We start from the raw sequence: 27195 nt of genomic DNA on the forward strand, positions 1-27195 counted from the left end.
CCAATAGATTCCTATAAATGCTACACACTGTTGCTTTAAGTAGTATTGTAGTTCAGTGGTGTAAATCAGAAAGTGAATAAGATTAATAAGGCAAAAAGTCACTTTAGAAATGGCCTCATCTTCCTCTGACCTATTATGCTGATATAACTGATGTTCTGATATGTATGCCTGCACTATGGATGAAGTTATCAACCATTCTACCAGCTACTGTATGTCCCTGTATCTGTGTGGTATGTTACACAACCGTATAATCGGGTACAATGGGAGCAATGTGAGGTGACATGAGATGTAGAAATACATGTCCATTTACTGCACATTCAGAGATGTTAACTTAAGGCTTCAACATGTAAAGGTAATCTCTGATACTCACTGGTTTATAGATATTGAAAGTGAAGTGTCTGGCGGTTAAAAGAGACCAAAAATAACAAATAGACCCTCGCTGTCGACTTGAAAAAGTAATGTTCTCGTGTTAAAATGTTCATGGTGTGAAAACCTACTTTTCCTATGAAAAGGCTGTATGTTATCAGACTTCTGGAAGATTTTTGTTCATACTGTTTGTGTCATTTTTAAATATGTGGTAATTAAGAAGTGAGTCTTTGGATTGTTTGTCTTGTTTTGTTTTTTTAATGAAGTTACAACACTGACTTTTTAAATCTGTAAAATATTTTCACAAAGTAATGAAAATGCCTCAGCATATGTTGACTGAAATGGCTAAATGCAGTTAAAAAAAATAAACATCTCGTTCTGTAGTCTTAAGTAATGCATTCATCAGCCTGTTGTTTTTGGTTGCTCATTGTCACTGTTGTCCTGCATCGTTACAAACCAGTTACGCACATTCACAGCCAGGACCTGCAGCTTGCACCACAGTCTGCCACTTTTAACCACTCAGCAGCTCCACTGGACCAGTTGGCTGTTAAGTGCCTTGCTCTAGGGCACCTCATTAGCTGTTTATGATGAATAGAAGAGCTTTATACATTTATTTTTCCCCATCCGTTTCCAGCTGCTTCTCACTCAAAGATGCCCTAAGAAATGACACTTTGCAAAAAACGAAAAAGGAGAGAGGACTGCTGAGTGACAGCTGGTCGTGTTGCGTTAGAAACAAATGCTGCCCTCCAGTGGTCACATCTAGTAATTACGCTAGCGTGTATAGCTGGTCTTGTGGTCACTAGATGGCACAAAAGGTTTTGTTTTGGGAAAGCAAACCGCTACACTAAGTGAGGGAAGATTCATACTCGAGATGCACAGCACAGACTTTTCCCACGGAAAGGAATACAAATTCAAAGAGTTATTGTGAGGTTAAATGCTGATTCATTTTAACAGACACATCTTGTTGATCCTTGCTTGTTTAACTTCTGACAGTTTTACCAAATCACCTGAATACGTGATGATGTCTAGAAATATTTTAAAGCTCTTATCCCCACTGCTAATGTCCAAACCATCAGGCAGCATTATAACTGAACAATATATTAGACTGTAGGACCTGTTGTCTGTCCACTTAAGGTTCAGAAGCTGTTTTGGTTTATTTCAACAAGTCTGATCTGTACATGCAATATAAATGTTACTTTATCCATTCTTCTTACTGCCCAGTCAGGTGAGCACGAAGAGAAATGAGGAAGCACTACCCAGTAGATCATTATCTTTGAGATTGACGTATGAAGTTGCATATTTGGGCTCGGATTACCTCGCATCCACCAGATGTTCAGTTTCCTCCATCTCCTCCTGGGTGATGCAAAGTGATTCACAGGCAATCTGGGAGACAAAGTCCTTTCTGTGTATTCTGGATCTACTCAGCAGTGCCAGACTGGTGCAATGGCAAACTGAGGCATCTGTAGGGCAGCTTTATAAGGTCCTGAAACCTCAGCAGACTCCCTCAGTGCAGAGAAAGCAGCAGATTGGCTCAGGTAATCCTCAAAGCGCTGAGCTTCCCCTTATTGTGTAAAGTAAGCTAATTTTACCTCATATAGTTTATCTTAACTTTTTAACCATAAATCTTATGACTGTAGATGTGGAATGATGAGCCAGCAGTAGTTGTAGCTGCAATAGTGGTTTTCATTGTGCCTCAGCTCATTCTTCACTGTTCAGTGGTGGAAACTCTGAGGTGCTTCTCTTGAGAATATCCATATTATGCTCCTTGACTCTACCTCACTGCATTTCAGTGGGAAGTATTCGTTGCTCGTCTACATATATTTGGCAGCTATCGTCATTAAATTAAGACTTGACATTAACCAAAACAAATAAGCTCACAATGCAGTGTTAAAGATGACGCAGTGTGTACTCAGGGTCCCTCGTTAGACTTGGATGTGACCCAACAAAAGCCCTCTTGTCTTACATTACCATCAAATCAATCATCAATATAATCATCAAAACTAGTGGTGTCACGGATCACCCCTCACGGTTCGGATCACCCCTCACGGTTCGGATCACCCCTCACGGTTAAGATCACTCGTGAACCGCGGATCACTCCAGTATTTCTATTTTTTTTTTTACAGTGTAATCATCATAGTGTGTAAAGTTCGACTGTTGCTGTTCCTTTTCAAGTAACAAGTCCCCGAATATCAATGCAGAGTGTCAGTGAACAGATATAAAGCAGTAGTGTGTTCACGTGAACGGAGCAGGTTAGAAGCATTTAACAGTGAAGTCATGGCGAGCGGAGGAACGTCAGAAGCCGCGGCGTCATTTAAGTCGCAAGTTTGGAAACATTTTGTCTTCCCTGTAAGATATAATGACGGATGAGGGTGGTGGACGAAACCGTTACGGTATGTAGGCGTTATTTAAAGAGAGAGACACGACAACGGCAAAACATCGGGCATGTCAGCGACGGGGACACTCCGGTGTAGAAAACAAAGGATTTCTAAATCTGGTTAAAATGCTGTAGACACGCCCCCTCTGTGAGCATCACACAGACACACACCTGGTTCAGGCGCTGTAGACACGCCCCCTCTGAGCGTCACACAGACACACACCTGGTTCAGACGCTGTAGACACGCCCCCTCTGAGCGTCACACAGACACACACCTGGTTCAGGTGCTGACAGAAGTGTCAGAGTGAAGCTAGACAGGCCCAATAATATTCCAGTCACCACAGAAAGGTCGACCCTCTCCCCAGACAATGGAGATATTCTCATCTTTTTGAAAGTAATGTCACAGTAATGGTAAACATTGTTGTGTATTTGAATGACATAACCTGACAGGAAGTAAACACAGACCCAAGTTGTTGCTGAGCAGTTCAGTTCAGTGTAAACAGTGGAAGCTAGCTCACTGGCTGTTTCTTTCTTTCAGTATTGATGAAAGGACGAGGATATCAACATACCTCATGTTGCACTTGCAACTTAACAGAATTCTTGAATGTATTATTTTTATTTGTTGATTTAATTTTGTTTCAAATTGGACATCTTCAATATTTTTGTTTTCATGTAAGACTATAGCCCAAAGTTCTTTGCTTTAAGTGTTCTTGAAGTTCTTTAATTAATAAATGGAAAGCAAAGTTATATTTGGCTCCTCCCCTTTTCTTTGTTGATCCAAACCGTGACTCCTGAACCGTGATCCGAACCGTGAGGTTTGTGATCCGTGACACCTGTTGTGGAATATTTCCTTCAAAAGTTCATGAGTGAAATTGGTTTTATCCAAAGTGTTTAACATAAAAACAGAGTCTTGATGAATGATCAAAGTTTCAAAAAGTCAATTTAATGTTTGCAAACAGAGAACACAACCACGTATTGCAGTGAACTGTGAATATGCTCCAGAGACGCAGAATCAAAACAAGGTATTTATACCGGCCGGCACAGAGGAGCAGATAACACACAGGAGACTAAGGCAGAAATGTTTAGTCTAACAAGAAGCAGTTGATTGCAGAAAGAACACGTCGGTTGTTTGTCCCGACTAAGATAGAAAAGTGACCTTTGTACGAGAACAAATAGGTCAATGTGTTCAGACATCCAGACAAATGAACTTTCTAACAGCAACATATCTCACAGAAAATATGATGAGGACATGTAAAAACATTTTTATCATTACACACTATCAAAACTATTTCAAACTGTACAGTTGGCACTCATTCAGTGAATAACTTTTTGAATTGAAATCAGTGTAGTTGAACCGCGGTTAATCATGTGTAACTTCAGAGGTGACTCGTGCTGAAAGCTTTTATCACAAACGGAAACTTTACTGCAACCAGAACAGCTAAAGGGGATCGTTTCCTGTGTGGGTATTCATGTGTACCTTCAGATCTCTGTTGCACACAAATCTATCACAGCAAACTGAGCAGCTGAAAGGTTTCTTTCCTGTGTTGTGTCTCTGTAAATCTGAACGCTGGTTAAAAGATTTCTTACAGACTGAGCAGCTGAAAGGTTTTTCTCCTGTGTGGGTTCTCATGTGGCTCTTTAAATTTGAACGATGTTTAAAAGATTTCTTACAGACTGAGCAGCTGAAAGGTTTTTCTGCTGTGTGGGTTCTCATGTGGCTCTTTAAATATGAACTCTGGCTGTAAGATTTCTTACAGACTGAGCAGCTGAAAGGTTTTTCTCCTGTGTGGGTTCTCATGTGGTTCTGTAAAGTTGAACGATGGCTAAAAGATTTCTTACAGACTGAGCAGCTGAAAGGTTTTTCTCCTGTGTGGGTTCTCATGTGTTTCTGTAAATTTGAACGCTGGTTAAAAGATTTCTTACAGACTGAGCAGCTGAAAGGTTTTTCTCCTGTGTGGGTTCTCATGTGTATCTGTAAATTTGAACGCCGGTTAAAAGATTTCTTACAGACTGAGCAGCTGAAAGGTTTTTCTCCTGTGTGGGTTCTCATGTGTATCTTCAGAGTTCCACTCTGGCCAAATGTTTTCTCACACTCAGAGCATCTAAAATGTTTCTCACCAGCGCTACATCTTGAATCACTGACACGGACTTCATCAGGTTTCACATAGTTTAAACCTGACTGAGGTTCTCTGGTCTTCTTCCCATCACCACCCTCATCAGTGTCAGAAGACTCTCCAATCTTCTCATCAGTATCTGGTTCTGGTCCTCCACAGTCTTCTCCATCAGCTTCTGTTCCCATCTGTTTAGTTTGTCTTTGATGAAGCTGTGAGGACTGAGCTCCCTCTTCTTCATCTTCACTCTTCACGGGAGTCAATGAGAACTTGACATCAGCCTCCTCCAGACCTTGAAGCTGCTCTCCTTCCTGACTGGTGCAGAGTTCCTCCTGTTCTTCTTTAATGTGTGAGGGCTCTGGGTCCTCCTGGTCCAGACTGGAGCTCCACTCCTGCTGCTCAGAGGGAACCTCTTCTTTAACCAACAACAGCTGCTGGACGTCTGCAGGAAAACAGTAAACACACACAGAGGGGTTACAAAGACATTTTAGAATTGAGCAAATCGTCTCCTGCACATACACTTCCAGAGTATCACTAGAACCAGATAATACAATAATGTAATCAACTTATGTGACCATAAACACATGAACCATTTTAAGCTGCCAAATCCATGTGGTGTTATCAAAGAGAACAAACTTGTACTTTAAGTTGAAATATCTCCTGTCATCTAGAAGCTGAGAGAACAAATCAGCATACCTGCAAACTCATAAGTGGTGAATGAGGGGGGGGGGGGGGGGGAGACGGTAGACGATCTACAAGTATTAACAATTTATTAAGTCAAGCATCAAAGCATAAAAAACAGATCTATGGTTTCACAAAACACAAGAATTGATTAAGTAGCCCTAGCAACAGACACAAAGTCAGGGCTCCGTATACGCACCTCTCCTCTCAGTGTTTTGTGAGCCCTGTATCTTTATACTTTATTTGAACTTGTCCAGCACAGGGACGCATTATCTTCACCCACACACAAGCCAGGGTTGGGCCACATTGTGTGTGGGAGTCCTGGAGTCTCAGGGATGGGGAAGGTGCTGTTCCTGCAGGTTGCTACACAATATCCCACCGACTAACCCGATTCACAACACAACTAGTTATAAGTTTTAAGCTACCACCTGCGTGTCAGAGCTACCTCTTTGTACGGGGAGCGCGTGAGTGCCTCACCCGGAGATTCAAACCTTTGCTCTATGACACACGCAACACTATTGCAAATGAGCACACACACACACAATACTGTTATGTTCAAAATGTCTCAAACAAAAGGTAAAGGAAAAAGCCCCCCTCCTTGTTCCAGAGGAGAAGAAGCATGCAGAGGAGAAGAGGCAGCTCCCCCCCGCCCTGCTCTCTTTCTTCCATCATTAAGCAGGGCCGAATCAGCTGGTTGAAGTTTAAATCAAAAGGAATTTAATATACTAACAAAAGAAAATGCAGTTACAAACTGAATTACACTATCAGTAGTAATATTTCATGAAATAGAGGCCCCATCCACACCACACGACAGACTGGTGTGTCCGCCTCATGGTCCAGATGAGGTCTGATTATCTCCGGGGATTCACAGTTTCTTTGTCCCTCCAAAGTCTCTGAAATGTCTCATATTACACATTCCTTAGCCCATAGATCAGCTCAGTGATTGGCTGAACCCGTTGGACTTCAGTCGGCCACTTCCTTCACCAATTCACCCCCCTTCTTGAAGGCTGTGCTCAGAAACATCCCCCTCTCTCTGACTTTATGGAGGTGTCATAAATTCTCTGGTTTCTCTCACAGTGCTCAACAAATTCAGTAACTCTCCCTTTAATTTAAACCTTCTACAAGTAAACATATTGTAACACATTATATCCATCGCTAGGAGCGCTTTAAAACTTAAATTCCTCACAATATGTATACATTTAATGCCTGTAAATACAGCAAGCATATTTCTACAGTAGCGAGAACATCGCCTATACAAAATTAAGTGATTCATTTTCATTTTACCCTGTTACTGTATGGCTTAATATTAACTTCCACTGTTACTGTAAAGCCGTTAGAATTGTGGCCTATCTTCTATTTACAATTAATATGCATTCAATCCGGTTCGATGATTGAAATCATGAAGGTTCAGGCTCCTTAAGGCTCTCTCTCATTACTTCAGGGCCTTTGGGAGCAACTGCACGTGGGACAGTTGGGACCGGAAGTACATTGGCTGTGGTCATTACAGTGAACAGTGTGATGAGAGGGCACGTGAGCCCTTGTTGCTGTACTTCGTCTCATTGGAGCAGAGGCTGCAGTTAGCATACCCTGCCTTATCAATGCATTTAAAACACTGACAGCGGGAAGCTGTACTGCTCTCTCTTCACGTCTGTTTAGACCTCCACCTTTATCCAGGCCCAGCTCCACTCACATCTCAGCCCTGCGTCAAGCTGCGCTACACACACAACATCCTCTTCCTGAAGCTCTCTGACCTCATCATCTCATCAGTATCTGGGCCTCATGTTTCAAGTTATTATCACCACGAAATCGCCTCATTCTACTTTGAGTTAAACAAAAAAAACTGCAACCAGAACCGCCGTTGTTCCGGTTTAACGTTAATGAGTGACCGCGTGGACTGAACCGGAACACGGAGGGTGATTCATGTTTCATCACGTTACGCTTTCTCCTCCTAAATCTTGATAATGATGAGCGTTAGCCGTTGACAAAGTTCCGCATGCAGTGGACGTTAACGTAACCCAACAAGTCTGAACGGTAACGGAACTTAAACTTTAACGGAGGGAAATGAAGACGGTGTAGACATCTTAACGCTGATTGGCCAGGACTCGACACGTGTCGCATCAAATATGTTTTATTGCGAAGATCACGACATCACATGTTCTCCTTGTCTCACTCAAATCTGAGAAACGCTGGCTGGCCAGTTGACCCCCCCCCCTCCAAATAAAAACTCTACGGATCTAACGTTACACTCACGTGGATGATATATTTTGAGTCAAAACTGCTTATTTCGCCGAAAAGCGACACGTTTGCAGGTATTCAATCAGGAGAAGAAGAAAACGACGAATTGCAACAGAGTCTCACTGCAAACTACATTAAAAGTTATCAGCCGGAGCATGAACAGTGTTAAATAAAGTGAACCTACGTGCTCTTTGTATCCGGATTTCCGGGTTGAGAACAGCGTCCAGAAGTTCCCGTTGTCGCTTATTCGCCTCTTTTGAACGAGAGAGTTCCTCCTCGTACTCTGCTATCGTTCTTTCAAACAGACCAAATATCTCTTCATCAGCCGCAGTTAGTCGCTGGTTGATTAAAGATCTCAACATTTCTACTTTAGACATTTTCACTAAACCACAGAAAGTTGTCCTCCAGACGAACTCCGTTAAAAACACCGTTTACTCTCATTAAACTCTGACTAGCGCTGTGTTGGTCATTTCCGTCCCCGTCCGTCTGTTTCCAGGTAGCATGCTAAGCTAACTTCAATAGCTTTATAGGCTATCAGGAGATTAGTCCTCGTCCTCTTCTTCTTCCTCTCCTCCTTCTTCTTCGTCTTCTTCTCATTCTTCTTCTTTCACTTTAATGGCGGACTACAAACCAATGTTTAAGGCGCCACCTACTGGACCGGAGTGTGTAACATCATGCCTTTATGACAGTTATCATTTAAACACAATAATAATGTTATTTATAAATATAATGAAACAATTAGAAATAAACTTCATATTGCAGTCATATTCTGGCCTTTTAACCCGTTCCATTCAAAATATTAAATAAAGCCCTTTTAAGCTGAACTTGTTTGTCCCCTGTCTCTAACAGTCCTTTGATGCTCCACTCCCTTCCTGTATCTACCACTCTGTTCTTCAGTCTTTCTCTTTCCACCCTGAACTTCCTCCACTCTATCAGCTCATGTTCTACAGTTTCTTTACAGTTGCATATCTCACATTTATCCCACTCTGTCTTTTTCATGATGTGTATAATGTGTCATTGAGTCCTGTATGTCCGAACCTGAATCTGAAAGTAACATCTTCTTTTCTACTTTTACTTCCATCACTTCTCACTCTGACTGATGTCTGAATTGTGTTGTAATTTCTACCCTTATTGTCATTATTCCAAATTTCCTGCCAAGATGTCCCATCCAAAGCTTTTACCAGAGAATGTCGAGTACTCCCAACCATTGTACAGGACAGTCGATGCTGTGTTTCCGTTAAGTCCACCCTGAATTCTAATCCAGTGTGATAGTGCTGACTCAGTTCTCCTCACATGTAATGGCAGTTGCCTGGATTTCACCAGCAATGCATTAATGGGTGTGGTTTTGACTCTGGAGATGAGTCAGAGGAGAACCATCCAGAAGAAAAGGTGAACAGATAAAAGTCCATTCAGACAGGTTCTACGAGGAACATCCGGTTCCGCTGCAACTTGGTGGTAACAAAAGCCCCTTAAACTAATAAAATAGTATATCATTACTCGTATCTTCAGTGACCTTCCATCTGGTACATATGTAACAGTTGTGGGTCGTGCAACGAGACGACTCAAGTGATTGTTTTCCAACATTTATTTATTGAAGACAAAATATCACCAATGAATTGCCTTCAGACCGTTTTCTGCCCCTCTGCTCCCTCAGCAAGTAAATAGAAAAGAAATGTGTAAATATTCTCTCATCACACATTCACTGACGTGTGTCGGCTTCTTGAGTCGTGTCTTACAGTCTCCGGCTACTTTAATGTTTGGTGTGGGTGATTTTAAGTTATGGAAGGAAACTTCCTTACTGCTTCGAATTATATTTATATATATTTTGATTGATTTGCCCAAAAGTCAGTTTCACATCGCTGGGGTCTCAGCTGAAAGAATAAGAATACATCAAAGTAAAACATTAACGTGAATACACGTGTTATTATAGTCAGATCTATCGCGTTATAGATGAAGCAGTGATATTATAAATCGGTTAATTTACAGAATGACAGTTAGTGATTTCTTGCCAGCTGTCCTTCCTGCATTTGTCAGTTTAAACTGCATTACTTTCAGCATGAATTATGTTAATGTTCTATGTTGGTCTCAGAGTGCACCAGACTGATGCATTTAACTTTAAAATGTACAACATTTTCTTCCAGGTGAGCGTGTCCCCGGCCCCCTCTAGAAAACCAACACGAACTAGAAAATAAAATCTCAAGTAGTGGATCAAGCTAAAGACAGTACCAAATCTGAGCGTGGACTCAATGAGCGATGCTCTCAAATTGAAAGAACACGCTCTTGGATAAAGATAGGATGAAAGCTCCATCGTTCCTCCCCTGTGTGATGGTTCATGTGGTGTGTCAAATGTATTTTATACATTTAGTATAAAACCGTAATCACAAACAGAACCACTTTGTCTCTTATATGATTAACAGTGCCATTGATGAATAAATAATTCCTTCATCTGATGAGTGTACTTCCAATAATAAATGAATCCAGGTATTCAGCTGTTTTCACAGTAACCTGTAACCAAGACTGTGATGGCGTCTGTGCAAATTTACAAAATGTGATTTCATATTTGACAAAGAGTCTCTCCATCGTCATACAAACAGTTCACATTCTTTTCAAAAGACCTTCTGAGCATGTGGGCCCCTGAGTCAGAGTATCCCAGTTCTTCCACAGACACTAATCCACGTAGTGCACCTGCGCCTGGAGCTCCTTGGAGATGTACCCGAGAAGGGTCGCCGTCAGCTGCTGCTTCAGGGTGGCGTTGCCCATCACTAGAGCAGTTAGCTGAGCCAAATCTGTCCACTGAATGACTCCCAGCACGGCCAGAAGATACCATCAAGCTTCTGCTGCTGCTGAGGACTGAGCTCCATTATGATCTGAGGCAGCGGTTTGAACTGTCCACTGGTCAGCCAGCAGCCCAGAAGGCCTCCGACAGCACCGCCTACAGGGGAAAAGGGTTTCAAACATGTGGAATTATGATTGCACACACAAACACACACAGCATGACAAGGATAGAGTGATTAACCCCCGCTGGATCATCGTCCTCGGTGTGTGCACCCATCTGGGTTGTGTGCCGATCGCCAACGCCGGAGACTTCGGAGGCTACTACTGTCCGTGCCATGGCTCCCACTACGATGCTTCAGGAAGGATAAGAAAGGGACCTGCTCCTCTAAAGCTGGAGGTTCCCTTCTATGAGTTCACTGAGGAGGACGTAGTCATAGTGGGATAAATACTGGAGCTCTGTCTCAGTTCCTCCCTGTAATATGTATTTTTTAGATGGCTCCGTGTGAGAGTGACATAAAACGTGTGTATTTGCTGTTAAAGACAATGATTAGGAGCGGGCCCCTCCTCGCTGTGGCGGCTGGCTGAGAGGAGGAGTAGGAAGGCTGGCTCTGCGAACATTTTCAGCGACGTGAATCTGTGGCAGCTACAGAGACTATTCAGGTCAGCGGGGGATCAAGATGCGGAGCAGAGGGCCCAGCTGGTCTGGGGTCACGGAGATGAGGCTGAACTGGCTCAGGCTTTGAAAGGACTGAGGACCCGGAGTCACCGGAGAGGACTAAGGGCCAACGGGAGAGAGGTGTTGGGCTCACACTGGCTACGAGCCTTCAATCACCTCAGGTAGCAAAACTGCTGGTGTGATTCTGATTTCATATACATTCAGATCATTCATCATCGTGACTTTTTTAAATATTATGTGGCATCCATATTGTTTTCAACAACATTTATGTTCAGGATCGGAGAGAGCTCGCCAAGCAGCCAGGGGAAGGATCCCGGGGAGGAGAGTGTGTCTGAGGCCGGAGGAGCACACAGCAGTCCAGAGACACGCCGACACACCTCCATAGGGACAACAGGAAGAGGTACAGCGGCCACAGGGGTACTAACTGAGAGCCAGGGCCCTGCAGGGACTTCGGAGAGACCAGTCAGAACCAGCTCAGGACTGAGGAGAGGAGGAGAGAACAACTCAGAGAGATACCTCCACAGAATACTCCACTGACTTGACCAAAAGCTCTGAGATGCAAAACTGACTTCAAGTTCGTGCGAGAGCGGACCGGCACCTCAGTCTGCAGAGCCTGCTCACCTGGGAAAAGCAACAGTTACAATAGAAATTGTATTGCAGGTCGAATAGTTTCTGATGATGCCGTAATGGCACTGATCCGATGGCGTTATGCTGACACTGCACTGTTACTTGTTGCAGACACATCTCCACCTGAATAATGGAGGCAGCACAAAACTCTCAATGACTCCTGTTATCTCACACCTCTATGTTGTGGTTACCTTCCCATGAACTGCCTTATGTGTTTGCATAACGTCATCCCACCACTCGCTCTAATCATGCACACTGATAAGTATGGACAGTGACGTGACTTTCAAAGGTGGGGTGTGAAGGATTTGGGGACATCTAGCGGTGAGGTTGCAGATTGCGACCAATGGAAACGTCTCCCGTGTGCTAAGAGAATAGGAAAACTACGGTGGCCAATGTGAAAATGTGAATGGCCCTATCAGCGCCAGTGTTTGCTTTGTCCCTTCTGGGCTCCTGTACAAACATGGCGTACACTGTGAAGACGACCCAACCCCCGATTTAGATTTAAAAACAGCTCATTTTAAGGTAGCAAAAACACAGAGATTCTTTTCAATTTTCGGTTGATTATTACACACTTTTAAGAAAACATTCTTATTCGTATTATAATCCATTTCTGCCAATAGATTCATATAAATGCTACACACTGTTGCTTTAAGTATTGTAGTTCAGTGGTGTAAATCAGAAAGTGAATAAGATTAATAAGGCAAAAAGTCACTTTAGAAATGGCCTCATCTTCCTCTGACCTATTATGCTGAAAGAACTGATGTTCTGATATGTATGCCTGCACTATGGATGAAGTTATCAACCATTCTACCAGCTACTGTCTGTCCCTGTATCTGTGTGGTATGTTACGCAACCGTATAATCGGGTACAATGGGAGCAATGTGAGGTGACATGAGATGTAGAAATACATGTCCATTTACTGCACATTCAGAGATGTTAACTTAAGGCTTCAACATGTAAAGGTAATCTCTGACACTCACTGGTTTATAGATATTGAAAGTGAAGTGTCTGGCGGTTAAAAGAGACCAAAAATAACAAATAGACCCTCGCTGTCGACTTGAAAAAGTAATGTTCTCGTGTTAAAATGTTCATGGTGTGAAAACCTACTTTTCCTATGAAAAGGCTGTATGTTATCAGACTTCTGGAAGATTTTTGTTCATACTGTTTGTGTCATTTTTAAATATGTGGTAATAAAGAAGTGAGTCTTTGGATTGTTTGTCTTGTTTTGTTTTTTTAATGAAGTTACAACACTGACTTTTTAAATCTGTAAAATATTTTCACAAAGTAATGAAAATGCCTCAGCATATGTTGACTGAAATGGCTAAATGCAGTTAAAAAAAATAAACATCTCGTTCTGTAGTCTTAAGTAATGCATTCATCAGCCTGTTGTTTTTGGTTGCGCATTGTCACTGTTGTCCTGCATCGTTACAAACCAGTTACGCACATTCACAGCCAGGACCTGCAGCTTGCACCACAGTCTGCCACTTTTAACCACTGAGCAGCTCCACTGGACCAGTTGGCTGTTAAGTGCCTTGCTCTAGGGCACCTCATTAGCTGTTTATGATGAATAGAAGAGCTTTATACATTTATTTTTCCCCATCCGTTTCCAGCTGCTTCTCACTCAAAGATGTCCTAAGAAATGACACTTTGCAAAAAACGAAAAAGGAGAGAGGACTGCTGAGTGACAGCTGGTCGTGTTGCGTTAGAAACAAATGCTGCCCTCCAGTGGTCACATCTAGTAATTACGCTATCGTGTATAGCTGGTCTTGTGGTCACTAGATGGCACAAAAGGTTTTGTTTTGGGAAAGCAAACCGCTACACTAAGTGAGGGAAGATTCATACTCGAGATGCACAGCACAGACTTTTCCCACGGAAAGGAATACAAATTCAAAGAGTTATTGTGAGCTTAAATGCTGATTCATTTTAACAGACACATCCTGTTGATCCTTGCTTGTTTAACTTCTGACAGTTTTACCAAATCACCTGAATACGTGATGATGTCTAGAAATATTTTAAAGCTCTTATCCCCACTGCTAATGTCCAAACCATCAGGCAGCATTATAACTGAACAATATATTAGACTGTAGGACCTGTTGTCTGTCCACTTAAGGTTCAGAAGCTGTTTTGGTTTATTTCAACAAGTCTGATCTGTACATGCAATATAAATGTTACTTTATCCATTCTTCTTACTGCCCAGTCAGGTGAGCACGAAGAGAAATGAGGAAGCACTACCCAGTAGATCATTATCTTTGAGATTGACGTGTGAAGTTGCATATTTGGGCTCGGATTACCTCGCATCCACCAGATGTTCAGTTTCCTCCATCTCCTCCTGGCTGATGCAAAGTGATTCACAGGCAATCTGGGAGACAAAGTCCTTTCTGTGTATTCTGGATCTACTCAGCAGTGCCAGACTGGTGCAATGGCAAACTGAGGCATCTGTAGGGCAGCTTTATAAGGTCCTGAAACCTCAGCAGACTCCCTCAGTGCAGAGAAAGCAGCAGATTGGCTCAGGTAATCCTCAAAGCGCTGAGCTTCCCCTTATTGTGTAAAGTAAGCTAATTTTACCTCATATAGTTTATCTTAACTTTTCAACCATAAATCTTATGACTGTAGATGTGGAATGATGATCCAGCAGTAGTTGTAGCTGCAATAGTGGTTTTCATTGTGCCTCAGCTCATTCTTCACTGTTCAGTGGTGGAAACTCTGAGGTGCTTCTCTTGAGAATATCCATATTATGCTCCTTGACTCTACCTCACTGCATTTCAGTGGGAAGTATTCGTTGCTCGTCTACATATATTTGGCAGCTATCGTCACTAAATTAAGACTTGACATTAACCAAAACAAATAAGCTCACAATGCAGTGTTAAAGATGACGCAGTGTGTACTCAGGGTCCCTCGTTAGACTTGGATGTGACCCAACAAAAGCCCTCTTGTCTTACATTACCATCAAATCAATCATCAATATAATCATCAAAACTAGTGGTGTCACGGATCACCCCTCACGGTTCGGATCACCCCTCACGGTTCGGATCACTCGTGAACCGCGGATCAATCCAGTATTTCTATTTTTTTTTTTACAGTGTAATCATCATAGTGTGTAAAGTTCGACTGTTGCTGTTCCTTTTCAAGTAACAAGTCCCCGAATATCAATGCAGTGTCAGTGAACAGATATAAAGCAGTAGTGTGTTCACGTGAACGGAGCAGGTTAGAAGCATTTAACAGTGAAGTCATGGCGAGCGGAGGAACGTCAGAAGCCGCGACGTCATTTAAGTCGCAAGTTTGGAAACATTTTGTCTTCCCTGTAAGATATAATGACGGATGAGGGTGGTGGACGAAACCGTTACGGTATGTAGGCGTTATTTAAAGAGAGACACACGACAACGGCAAAACATCGGGCATGTCAGCGACGGGGACACTCCGGTGTAGAAAACAAAGGATTTCTAAATCTGGTTAAAATGCTGTAGACACGTCCCCTCTGTGAGCATCACACAGACACACACCTGGTTCAGGCGCTGTAGACACGCCCCCTCTGTGAGCATCACACAGACACACACCTGGTTCAGGTGCTGTAGACACGCCCCCTCTGTGAGCATCACACAGACACACACCTGGTTCAGGCGCTGTAGACACGCCCCCTCTGTGAGCATCACACAGACACACACCTGGTTCAGGTGCTGTAGACACGCCCCCTCTGTTAGCATCACACAGACACACACCTGGTTCAGGCGCTGTAGACACGCCCCCTCTGAGCGTCACACAGACACACACCTGGTTCAGGTGCTGACAGAAGTGTCAGAGTGAAGCTAGACAGGCCCAATAATATTCCAGTCACCACAGAAAGGTCGACCCTCTCCCCAGACAATGGAGATATTCTCATCTTTTTGAAAGTAATGTCACAGTAATGGTAAACATTGTTGTGTATTTGAATGACATAACCTGACAGGAAGTAAACACAGACCCAAGTTGTTGCTGAGCAGTTCAGTTCAGTGTAAACAGTGGAAGCTAGCTCACTGGCTGTTTCTTTCTTTCAGTATTGATGAAAGGACGAGGATATCAACATACCTCATGTTGCACTTGCAACTTAACAGAATTCTTGAATGTATTATTTTTATTTGTTGATTTAATTTTGTTTCAAATTGGACATCTTCAATATTTTTGTTTTCATGTAAGACTATAGCCCAAAGTTCTTTGCTTTAAGTGTTCTTGAAGTTCTTTAATTAATAAATGGAAAGCAAAGTTATATTTGGCTCCTCCCCTTTTCTTTGTTGATCCAAACCGTGACTCCTGAACCGTGATCCGAACCGTGAGGTTTGTGATCCGTGACACCTGTTGTGGAATATTTCCTTCAAAAGTTCAGGAGTGAAATTAGTTTTATCCAAAGTGTTTAACATAAAAACAGAGTCTTGATGAATGATCAAAGTTTCAAAAAGTCAATTTAATGTTTGCAAACAGAGAACACAACCACGTATTGCAGTGAACTGTGAATATGCTCCAGAGACGCAGAATCAAAACAAGGTATTCATACCGGCCGGCACAGAGGAGCAGATAACACACAGGAGACTAAGGCAGAAATGTTTAGTCTAACAAGAAGCAGTTGATTGCAGAAAGAACACGTCGGTTGTTTGTCCCGACTAAGATAGAAAAGTGACCTTTGTACGAGAACAAATAGGTCAATGTGTTCAGACATCCAGACAAATGAACTTTCTAACAGCAACATATCTCACAGAAAATATGATGAGGACATGTAAAAACATTTTTATCATTACACACTATCAAAACTATTTCAAACTGTACAGTTGGCACTCATTCAGTGAATAACTTTTTGAATTGAAATCAGTGGAGTTGAACCGCGGTTAATCATGTGTAACTTCAGAGGTGACTCGTGCTGAAAGCTTTTATCACAAACGGAAACTTTACTGCAACCAGAACAGCTAAAGGGGATTGTTTCCTGTGTGGGTATTCATGTGTACCTTCAGATCTCTGTTGCACACAAATCTATTACAGCAAACTGAGCAGCTGAAAGGTTTCTTTCCTGTGTGGGTTCTCATGTGTTTCTGTAAATTTGAATGATGGTTAAAAGATTTCTTACAGACTGAGCAGCTGAAAGGCTTTTCTCCTGTGTGGGTTCTCATGTGTATCTGTAAATGTGAACGATGGTTAAAAGATTTCTTACAGACTGAGCAGCTGAAAGGTTTTTCTCCTGTGTGGGTTCTCATGTGGCTCTGTAAATGTGAACGCTGGTTAAAAGATTTCTTACAGACTGAGCAGCTGAAAGGTTTTTCTCCTGTGTGGGTTCTCATGTGTCTCTGTAAAGTTGAACGATCGTTAAAAGATTTCTTACAGACTGAGCAGCTGAAAGGTTTTTCTCCTGTGTGGGTTCTCATGTGTTTCTGTAAATTTGAATGATGGTTAAAAGATTTCTTACAGACTGAGCAGCTGAAAGGCTTTTCTCCTGTGTGGGTTCTCATGTGTGTCTGTAAAGTTGAACTCTGGTTAAAAGATTTCTTACAGACTGAGCAGCTGAAAGGTTTTTCTGTGTGGGTTCTCATGTGTCTGTTCAGAGTTCCACTCTGGCCAAATGTTTTCTCACACTCAGAGCATCTAAAATGTTTTTCACCAGCGCTACATCTTGAATCACTGACATGGACTTCATCAGGTTTCACATAGTTTAAACCTGACTGAGGTTCTCTGGTCTTCTTCCCATCACCACCCTCATCAGTGTCAGAAGACTCTCCAGTCTTCTCATCAGTATCTGGTTCTGGATGTCTATCTGGATCCAAGTTCCTGTCTGGTTCTGGTCCTCCACAGTCTTCTCCATCAGCTTCTGTTCCCATCTGTTTAGTTTGTCTTTGATGAAGCTGTGAGGACTGAGCTTCCTCTTCTTCATCTTCACTCTTCACAGGAGTCAATGAGAACTTGACATCAGCCTCCTCCAGACCTTGAAGCTGCTCTCCTTCCTGACTGGTGCAGAGTTCCTCCTGTTCTTCTTTAATGTGTGAGGGCTCTGGGTCCTCCTGGTCCAGACTGGAGCTCCACTCCTGCTGCTCAGAGGGAACCTCTTCTTTAACCAACAACAGCTGCTGGACGTCTGCAGGAAAACAGTAAACACACACAGAGGGGTTACAAAGACATTTTAGAATTGAGCAAAGAGTCTCCTGGACATACACTTCCAGAGTATCACTAGAACCAGATAATACAATAATGTAATCAACTTATGTGACCATGAACACATGAACCATTTTAAGCTGCCAAATCCATGTGGTGTTATCAAAGAGAGCAAACTTGTACTTTAAGTTGAAATATTTCCTGTCATCTAGAAGCTGAGAGAACAAATCAGCATACCTGCAAACTCATAAGCGGTGAATGAGGGGGGGGGGGGAGACGGTAGACGATCTACAAGTATTAACAATTTATTAAGTCAAGCATCAAAGCATAAAAAACAGATCTATGGTTTCACAAAATACAAGAATTGATTAAGTAGCCCTAGCAACAGACACAAAGTCAGGGCTCCGTATACGCACCTCTCCTCTCAGTGTTTTGTGAGCCCTGTATCTTTATACTTTATTTGAACTTGTCCAGCACAGGGACGCATTATCTTCACCCACACACAAGCCAGGGTTGGGCCACATTGTGTGTGGGAGTCCTGGAGTCTCAGGGATGGGGAAGGTGCTGTTCCTGCAGGTTGCTGCACAATATCCCACCGACTAACCCGATTCACAACACAACTAGTTATACGTTTTAAGCTACCACCTGCGTGTCAGAGCTCCCTCTTTGTACGGGGAGCGCGTGAGTGCCTCACCCGGAGATTCAAACCTTTGCTCTATGACACACGCAACACTATTGCAAATGAACACGAACATACACTTCAAAATGTCTCAAACAAAAGGTAAAGGAAAAAGCCCCCCTCCTTGTTCCAGAGAAGAAGCATGCAGAGGAGAAGAGGCAGCTCCCCCCTGCCCTGCTCTCTTTCTTCCATCATTAAGCAGGGCCGAATCAGCAGGTTGAAGTTTAAATCAAAAGGAATTTAATATACTAACAAAATAAAATGCAGTTACAAACTGAATTACACTATCAGCAGTAATATTTCATGAAATAGAGGCCCCATCCACACCACACGACAGACTGGTGTGTCCGCCTCATGGTCCAGATGAGGTCTGATTATCTCCGGGGATTCAGTTTCTTTGTCCCTCCAAAGTCTCTGAAATGTCTCATATTACACATTCCTTAGCCCATCGATCAGCTCAGTGATTGGCTGAACCCGTCGGACTTCAGTCTGCCACTTCCTTCACCAATTCACCCCCCTTCTTGAAGGCTGTGCTCAGAAACTCTTCAGCAACATCCCCCTCTCTCTGACTTTATGGCGGTGTCATAAATTCTCTGGTTTCTCTCACAGTGCTCAACAAATTCAGTAACTCTCCCTTTAGTTTAAACCTTCTAAAAGTAAACATATTGTAACACATTATATCCATCGCTAGGAGCGCTTTAAAACTTAAATTCCTCACAATATGTATACATTTAATGCCTGTAAATACAGCACGCATATTTCTACAGTGGCGAGAACCATCGCCTATACAAAATGAAGTGATTCGTTTTCATTTAACCCTGTTACTGTATGGCTTAATATTAACTTCCACTGTTACTGTAAAGCCGTTAGAATTGTGGCCTATCTTCTATTTACAATTAATATGCATTCAATCCGGTTCGATGATTGAAATCATGAAGGTTCAGGCTCCTTAACGCTCTCTCGCATTACTTCAGGGCCTTTGGGAGCAACTGCACGTGGGACAGTTGGGACCGGAAGTACACTGGCTGTGGTCATTACAGTGAACAGTGTGATGAGAGGGCACGTGAGCCCTTGTTGCTGTACTTCGTCTCATTGGAGCAGAGGCTGCAGTTAGCATACCCTGCCTTATCAATGCATTTAAAACACTGACAGCGGGAAGCTGTACTGCTCTCTCTTCACGTCTGTTTAGACCTCCACCTTTATCCAGGCCCAGCTCCACTCACATCTCAGCCCTGCGTCAAGCTGCGCTACACACACAACATCCTCTTCCTGAAGCTCTCTGACCTCATCATCTCATCAGTATCTGGGCCTCATGTTTCAAGTTATTATCACCACGAAATCGCCTCATTCTACTTTGAGTTAAACAAAAAAAACCAGAACCGCCGGTGTTCCGGTTTAACGTTAACGAGTGACCGCGTGGACTGAACCGGAACACGGAGGGTGATTCATGTTTCATCACGTTACGCTTTTTCCTCCTAAATCTTGATAATGATGAGCGTTAGCTGTTGACAAAGTTCCGCATGCAGTGGATGTTAACTTAACCCAACAAGTCTGAACGGTAACGGAACTTAAACTTTAACGGAGGGAAATGAAGACGGTGTAGACATCTTAACGCTGTTTGGCCAGGACTCGACACGTGTCGCATCAAATGTTTTATTGCGAAGATCACGACATCACATGTTCTCCTTGTCTCACTCAAATCTGATAAACGCTGGCTGGCCAGTTGACCACCCCCCCCAAACAAATAAAAATATATTTTGAGTCAAAACTGCTTATTTCGCCGAAAAGCGACATGTTTGCAGGTATTCAATCAGGAGAAGAAGAAAATGACGAATTGCAACAGAGTCTCACTCCAAACTACATTACAAGTTATCAGCCGGAGCATGAACAGTGTTAAATAAAGTGAACCTACGTGCTCTTTGTATCCGGATTTCCGGGTTGAGAACAGCGTCCAGAAGTTCCCGTTGTCGCTTATTCGCCTCTTTTGAACGAGAGAGTTCCTCCTCGTACTCTGCTATCGTTCTTTCAAACAGACCAAATATGTCTTCATCAGCCGCAGTTAGTCGCTGGTTGATTAAAGATCTCAACATTTCTACTTTAGACATTTTCACTAAACCACAGAAAGTTGTCCTCCAGACGAACTCCGTTAAAAACACCGTTTACTCTCATTAAACTCTGACTAGCGCTGTGTTGGTCACTTCCGTCCCCGTCCGTCTGTTTCCAGGTAGCATGCTAAGCTAACTTCAATAGCTTTATAGGCTACCACGACATTAGTCCTCGTCCTCTTCTTCTTCCTCTCCTCCTTCTTCTTCGTCTTCTTCTCATTCTTCTTCTTTCACTTTAATGGCGGACTACAAACCAATGTTTAAGGCGCCACCTACTGGACCGGAGTGTGTAACATCATGACTTCATGACAGTTATCATTTAAACACAATAATAATGTCATTTATAAATATAATGAAACAATTAGAAATAAACTTCATATTGCAGTCATATTCTGGCCTTTTAACCCGTTCCATTCAAAATATTAAATAAAGCCCTTTTAAGCTGAACTTGTTTGTCCCCTGTCTCTAACAGTCCTTTGATGCTCCACTCCCTTCCTGTATCTACCACTCTGTTCTTCAGTCTTTCTCTTTCCACCCTGAACTTCCTCCACTCTATCAGCTCATGTTCTACAGTTTCTTTACAGTTGCATATCTCACATTTATCCCACTCTGTCTTTTTCATGATGTGTATAATGTGTCATTGAGTCCTGTATGTCCGAACCTGAATCTGAAAGTAACATCTTCTTTTCTACTTTTACTTCCATCACTTCTCACTCTGACTGATGTCTGAATTGTGTTGTAATTTCTACCCTTATTGTCATTATTCCAAATTTCCTGCCAAGATGTCCCATCCAAAGCTTTTACCAGAGAATGTCGAGTACTCCCAACCATTGTACAGGACAGTCGATGCTGTGTTTCCGTTAAGTCCACCCTGAATTCTAATCCAGTGTGATAGTGCTGACTCAGTTCTCCTCACATGTAATGGCAGTTGCCTGGATTTCACCAGCAATGCATTAATGGGTGTGGTTTTGACTCGGGAGATGAGTCAGAGGAGAACCATCCAGAAGAAAAGGTGAACAGATAAAAGTCCATTCAGACAGGTTCTACGAGGAACATCCGGTTCCGCTGCAACTTGGTGGTAACAAAAGCCCCTTAAACTAATAAAATAGTATATCATTACTCCTATCTTCAGTGACCTTCCATCTGGTACATATGTAACAGTTGTGGGTCGTGCAACGAGACGACTCAAGTGATTGTTTTCCAACATTTATTTATTGAAGACAAAATATCACCAATGAATTGCCTTCAGACCGTTTTCTGCCCCTCTGCTCCCTCAGCAAGTAAATAGAAAATAAATGTGTAAATATTCTCTCATCACACATTCACTGACGTGTGTCGGCTTCTTGAGTCGTGTCTTACAGTCTCCGGCTACTTTAATGTTTGGTGTGGGTGATTTTAAGTTATGGAAGGAAACTTCCTTACTGCTTCGAATTATATTTATATATATTTTGATTGATTTGCCCAAAAGTCAGTTTCACATCGCTGGGGTCTCAGCTGAAAGAATAAGAATACATCAAAGTAAAACATTAACGTGAATACACGTGTTATTATAGTCAGATCTATCGCGTTATAGATGAAGCAGTGATATTATAAATCGGTTAATTTACAGAATGACAGTTAGTGATTTCTTGCCAGCTGTCCTTCCTGCATTTGTCAGTTTAAACTGCATTACTTTCAGCATGAATTATGTTAATGTTCTATGTTGGTCTCAGAGTGCACCAGACTGATGCATTTAACTTTAAAATGTACAACATTTTCTTCCAGGTGAGCGTGTCCCCGGCCCCCTCTAGAAAACCAACACGAACTAGAAAATAAAATCTCAAGTAGTGGATCAAGCTAAAGACAGTACCAAATCTGAGCGTGGACTCAATGAGCGATGCTCTCAAATTGAAAGAACACGCTCTTGGATAAAGATAGGATGAAAGCTCCATCGTTCCTCCCCTGTGTGATGGTTCATGTGGTGTGTCAAATGTATTTTATACATTTAGTATAAAACCGTAATCACAAACAGAACCACTTTGTCTCTTATATGATTAACAGTGCCATTGATGAATAAATAATTCCTTCATCTGATGAGTGTACTTCCAATAATAAATGAATCCAGGTATTCAGCTGTTTTCACAGTAACCTGTAACCAAGACTGTGATGGCGTCTGTGCAAATTTACAAAATGTGATTTCATATTTGACAAAGAGTCTCTCCATCGTCATACAAACAGTTCACATTCTTTTCAAAAGACCTTCTGAGCATGTGGGCCCCTGAGTCAGAGTATCCCAGTTCTTCCACAGACACTAATCCACGTAGTGCACCTGCGCCTGGAGCTCCTTGGAGATGTACCCGAGAAGGGTCGCCGTCAGCTGCTGCTTCAGGGTGGCACGGCCAGAAGATACCATCAAGCTTCTGCTGCTGCTGAGGACTGAGCTCCATTATGATCTGAGGCAGCGGTTTGAACTGTCCACTGGTCAGCCAGCAGCCCAGAAGGCCTCCGACAGCACCGCCTACAGGGGAAAAGGGTTTCAAACATGTGGAATTATGATTGCACACACAAACACACACAGCATGACAAGGATAGAGTGATTAACCCCCGCTGGATCATCGTCCTCGGTGTGTGCACCCATCTGGGTTGTGTGCCGATCGCCAACGCCGGAGACTTCGGAGGCTACTACTGTCCGTGCCATGGCTCCCACTACGATGCTTCAGGAAGGATAAGAAAGGGACCTGCTCCTCTAAAGCTGGAGGTTCCCTTCTATGAGTTCACTGAGGAGGACGTAGTCATAGTGGGATAAATACTGGAGCTCTGTCTCAGTTCCTCCCTGTAATATGTATTTTTTAGATGGCTCCGTGTGAGAGTGACATAAAACGTGTGTATTTGCTGTTAAAGACAATGATTAGGAGCGGGCCCCTCCTCGCTGTGGCGGCTGGCTGAGAGGAGGAGTAGGAAGGCTGGCTCTGCGAACATTTTCAGCGACGTGAATCTGTGGCAGCTACAGAGACTATTCAGGTCAGCGGGGGATCAAGATGCGGAACAGAGGGCCCAGCTGGTCTGGGGTCACGGAGATGAGGCTGAACTGGCTCAGGCTTTGAAAGGACTGAGGACCCGGAGTCACCGGAGAGGACTAAGGGCCAACGGGAGAGAGGTGTTGGGCTCACACTGGCTACGAGCCTTCAATCACCTCAGGTAGCAAAACTGCTGGTGTGATTTTGATTTCATATACATTCAGATCATTCATCATCGTGACTTTTTTAAATATTATGTGGCATCCACATAATATTATAAAACCGTAATCACAAACAGAACCACTATGTCTCTTATATGATTAACAGTGCCATTGATGAATAAATAATTCCTTCATCTGATGAGTGTACTTCCAATAATAAATGAATCCAGGTATTCAGCTGTTTTCACAGTAACCTGTAACCAAGACTGTGATGGCGTCTGTGCAAATTTACAATATGTGATTTCATATTTGATAAAGAGTCTCTCCATCGTCATACAAACAGTTCACATTCTTTTCAAAAGACCTTCTGAGCATGTGGGCCCCTGAGTCAGAGTATCCCAGTTCTTCCACAGACACAAATCCACGTAGTGCACCTGCGACTGGAGCTCCTTGGAGATGTACCCGAGAAGGGTCGCCGTCAGCTGCTGCTTCAGGGTGGCGTTGGCCATCACTAGAGCAGTTAGCTGAGCCAAATCTGTCCACTGAATGTCTCCCAGCACGGCCAGAAGATACCATAAAGATTCTGCTGCTGCTGAGGACTGAGCTCCATTATGATCTGAGGCAGCGGTTTGAACTGAGAGTGAAAAAACCGGTTCGAAAAGAGATCACAGTGTGGCCGGAAGGATCAAGATCTGCTCTCAAGGACTGTCTCGCTACAACAGACTGGGACATGTTCAAACATGCAGCTACGTACAATAACAACATAGACAATGAGGAGCTCACAGACACTGTTCTTTCCTACATCCGGAAATGCACAGATGATGTAACTGCTAAAAAGACCATCACCACTAGGGCTAACAAGAAGCCTTGGCTGACAGGGGCCGTCCATCAGCTGTTGCGGGCCAGAGACAAAGCCTTCAATGCCGGAGATAGAAATGGCCTGAAAACAGCGAGAGCCAACCTGTCCCGGGGCATTAGAAAAGCAAAACAGGACTACTCTGAAAAAAGCATCAACCACTTCAAGGACAGCAGAGACACACGCAGCCTGTGGCAGGGCATCCAGACCATAACGGACTACAAGCCTGCTTCACAGACCTGTGATGACAACATCTCTCTGCTGAACGACCTCAACAGCTTCTTCGCACGGTTTGAATCAACAAACACCACTAGCCCACAGAAAACCTCACCCTCCCCCCACGACCAGGCCCTGTGCCTGTCTGCTGCAAGTGTGAAAAGAGCACTCTCCACCATCAATCCCCGAAAAGCAACAGGCCCAGACAACATCCCAGGCCGCACACTAAGGGACTGCGCAGAGGAGCTAACAGATATCTTCACTGTTATCTTCAACACTTCTCTGAGTCAAGCTGCTGTCCCATCACACCTCAAAACCTCCATCATCATACCTGTACCCAAGAAACCGGCTCCATCCTGCTTCAATGACTATTGCCCCGTGGCACTGACCCCCATCATTATGAAGTGTTTTGAACGGCTAGTCATGGCCCACATCAAGTCCATCCTCCCCCCCACCATGGATCCCTCTCAGTTTGCATACAGAGCAAAACGTTCCACAGAGGACGCAATCTGCTCTGCTCTCCACCCAGCCCTCACCCACCTAGAAAAAGCAGACTCATATGTAAGAATACTTTTCATAGACTTCAGCTCAGCATTTAATACCATAATCCCACAACAACTCATCTGCAAACTGGACCAGCTGGGGTTCAACACCCCACTGTGCAATTGGGTCCTGGACTTCCTCAGTGAGAGGCCACAAGCAGTACGTGTCGGCAACAACACCTCACGCAGCATCACCCTAAGCACTGGGGCCCCACAAGGCTGTGTGCTCAGCCCCCTGCTCTTCACCCTGCTGACTCACGACTGCGAACCTACATACAGCACCAATCACATGGTGAAGTTCGCAGACGACACCACTCTGGTTGGTCTCATCACCAAGAACAATGAGACCAACTATAGGAAGGAGGTCAACCTTCTGACCACGTGGTGCAGCGACAACAATCTCCTGCTGAATGTCACCAAAACTAAGGAGATTGTTGTTGACTTCAGGAGACGCCACACTGTACACCTGCCACTGACCATCGATGGTGCTGCTGTGGAGCAAGTAGAAAGCACCAAATTCCTGGGGGTGCACATCACTGACGACCTCTCCTGGGCCACCAACTGCGCATCACTGGCAAAGAGAGCCCAGCGGCGCCTCTACTTCCTTCGCAAGCTGAAGAGAGTAAAAGCCCCCACATCAGTGCTGAAATCATTTTACAGGGGCACCATTGAAAGCATCCTATCCAGCTGCATCACTGTGTGGGGTGGTAGCTGCACCCAACACAGCAGGAATGCACTCCAACGCATTGTAAAGACAGCCGGACAGATCATCGGTGCCCCACTCTCCTCGTTACAGGAAATATACACCACCCGCCTCACCCGGAAAGCCATTCAAATTGCAAGCAACACCAGTCACCCTGCACATAGTCTGTTCAGCCTCCTACCCTCTGGAAGAAGGTACAGGAGCCTCCGCTGCCGCACCACCAGACTAAAGAACAGCTTCACCCACCAAGCTGTCAGGACACTGAACTCTCTCCCCTCACTCCCCCCAATCATATCCTCCAGCCTGACGGGAAGCTGAAGCTGAAAGTACAGAAGTACTGTAAATATGTATTCATATTTATATTTATATTATATTTATTGCCCACTTTTCACACACACACATACACACACAGTATTATATTAATTACCCATTTCCCATCATTATTATATCAATTGCCCACCTGCCCTTACATTATTAATTATTTATTATATTAATTGCCCACTTTTCCCGTTTTTATGTGTATTGAATGTTTTATTGTAGTATAGTATATGTTTTAACTAGGATATCTGTCTTCACTTAGCCTAGGAAGTGTTTTATGTTTTATGTGTTGTGCTTGCACTTTATGTTCCACCGTGGGAGAGTGGGAAACGTTATTTCGAGTCCTTATATGTCCTGACATGCAAGAAATTGACAATAAAAGCTACTTTGAACTTTGAACTGTCCACTGGTCAGCCAGCAGCCCAGAAGGCCTCCGACAGCACCGCCTACAGGGGAAAAGGGTTTCAAACATGTGGAATTATGATTGCACACACAAACACACACAGCATGACAAGGATAGAGTGATTAACCCCCGCTGGATCATCGTCCTCGGTGTGTGCACCCATCTGGGTTGTGTGCCCATCGCCAACGCCGGAGACTTCGGAGGCTACTACTGTCCGTGCCATGGCTCCCACTACGATGCTTCAGGAAGGATAAGAAAGGGACCTG

The 27195-nt window shown here is 43.5% G+C and overlaps 1 protein-coding gene across 1 annotated transcript; it reads left to right on the top strand.

Annotated features, from left to right (window-relative positions):
• Window positions 1-175: 175 nt before the first annotated feature.
• LOC306785697 (uncharacterized protein) lies at window positions 176-11755 on the top strand (the record flags this gene model as incomplete). Its single annotated transcript, XM_079280152.1, has 3 exons — window positions 176-230; window positions 11094-11379; window positions 11494-11755. The coding sequence occupies 3 exons, from the start codon at window positions 176-178 to the stop codon at window positions 11753-11755; spliced, it is 603 nt and encodes a 200-aa protein (XP_079136278.1).
• Between the last annotated feature and the right edge of the window lie 15440 nt (window positions 11756-27195).

The sequence above is a fragment of the Melanostigma gelatinosum genome (genome assembly GCF_949748355.1).
Source record: "Melanostigma gelatinosum genome assembly, chromosome: 12".
In the NCBI taxonomy this organism is placed as follows: domain Eukaryota; kingdom Metazoa; phylum Chordata; class Actinopteri; order Perciformes; family Zoarcidae; genus Melanostigma; species Melanostigma gelatinosum.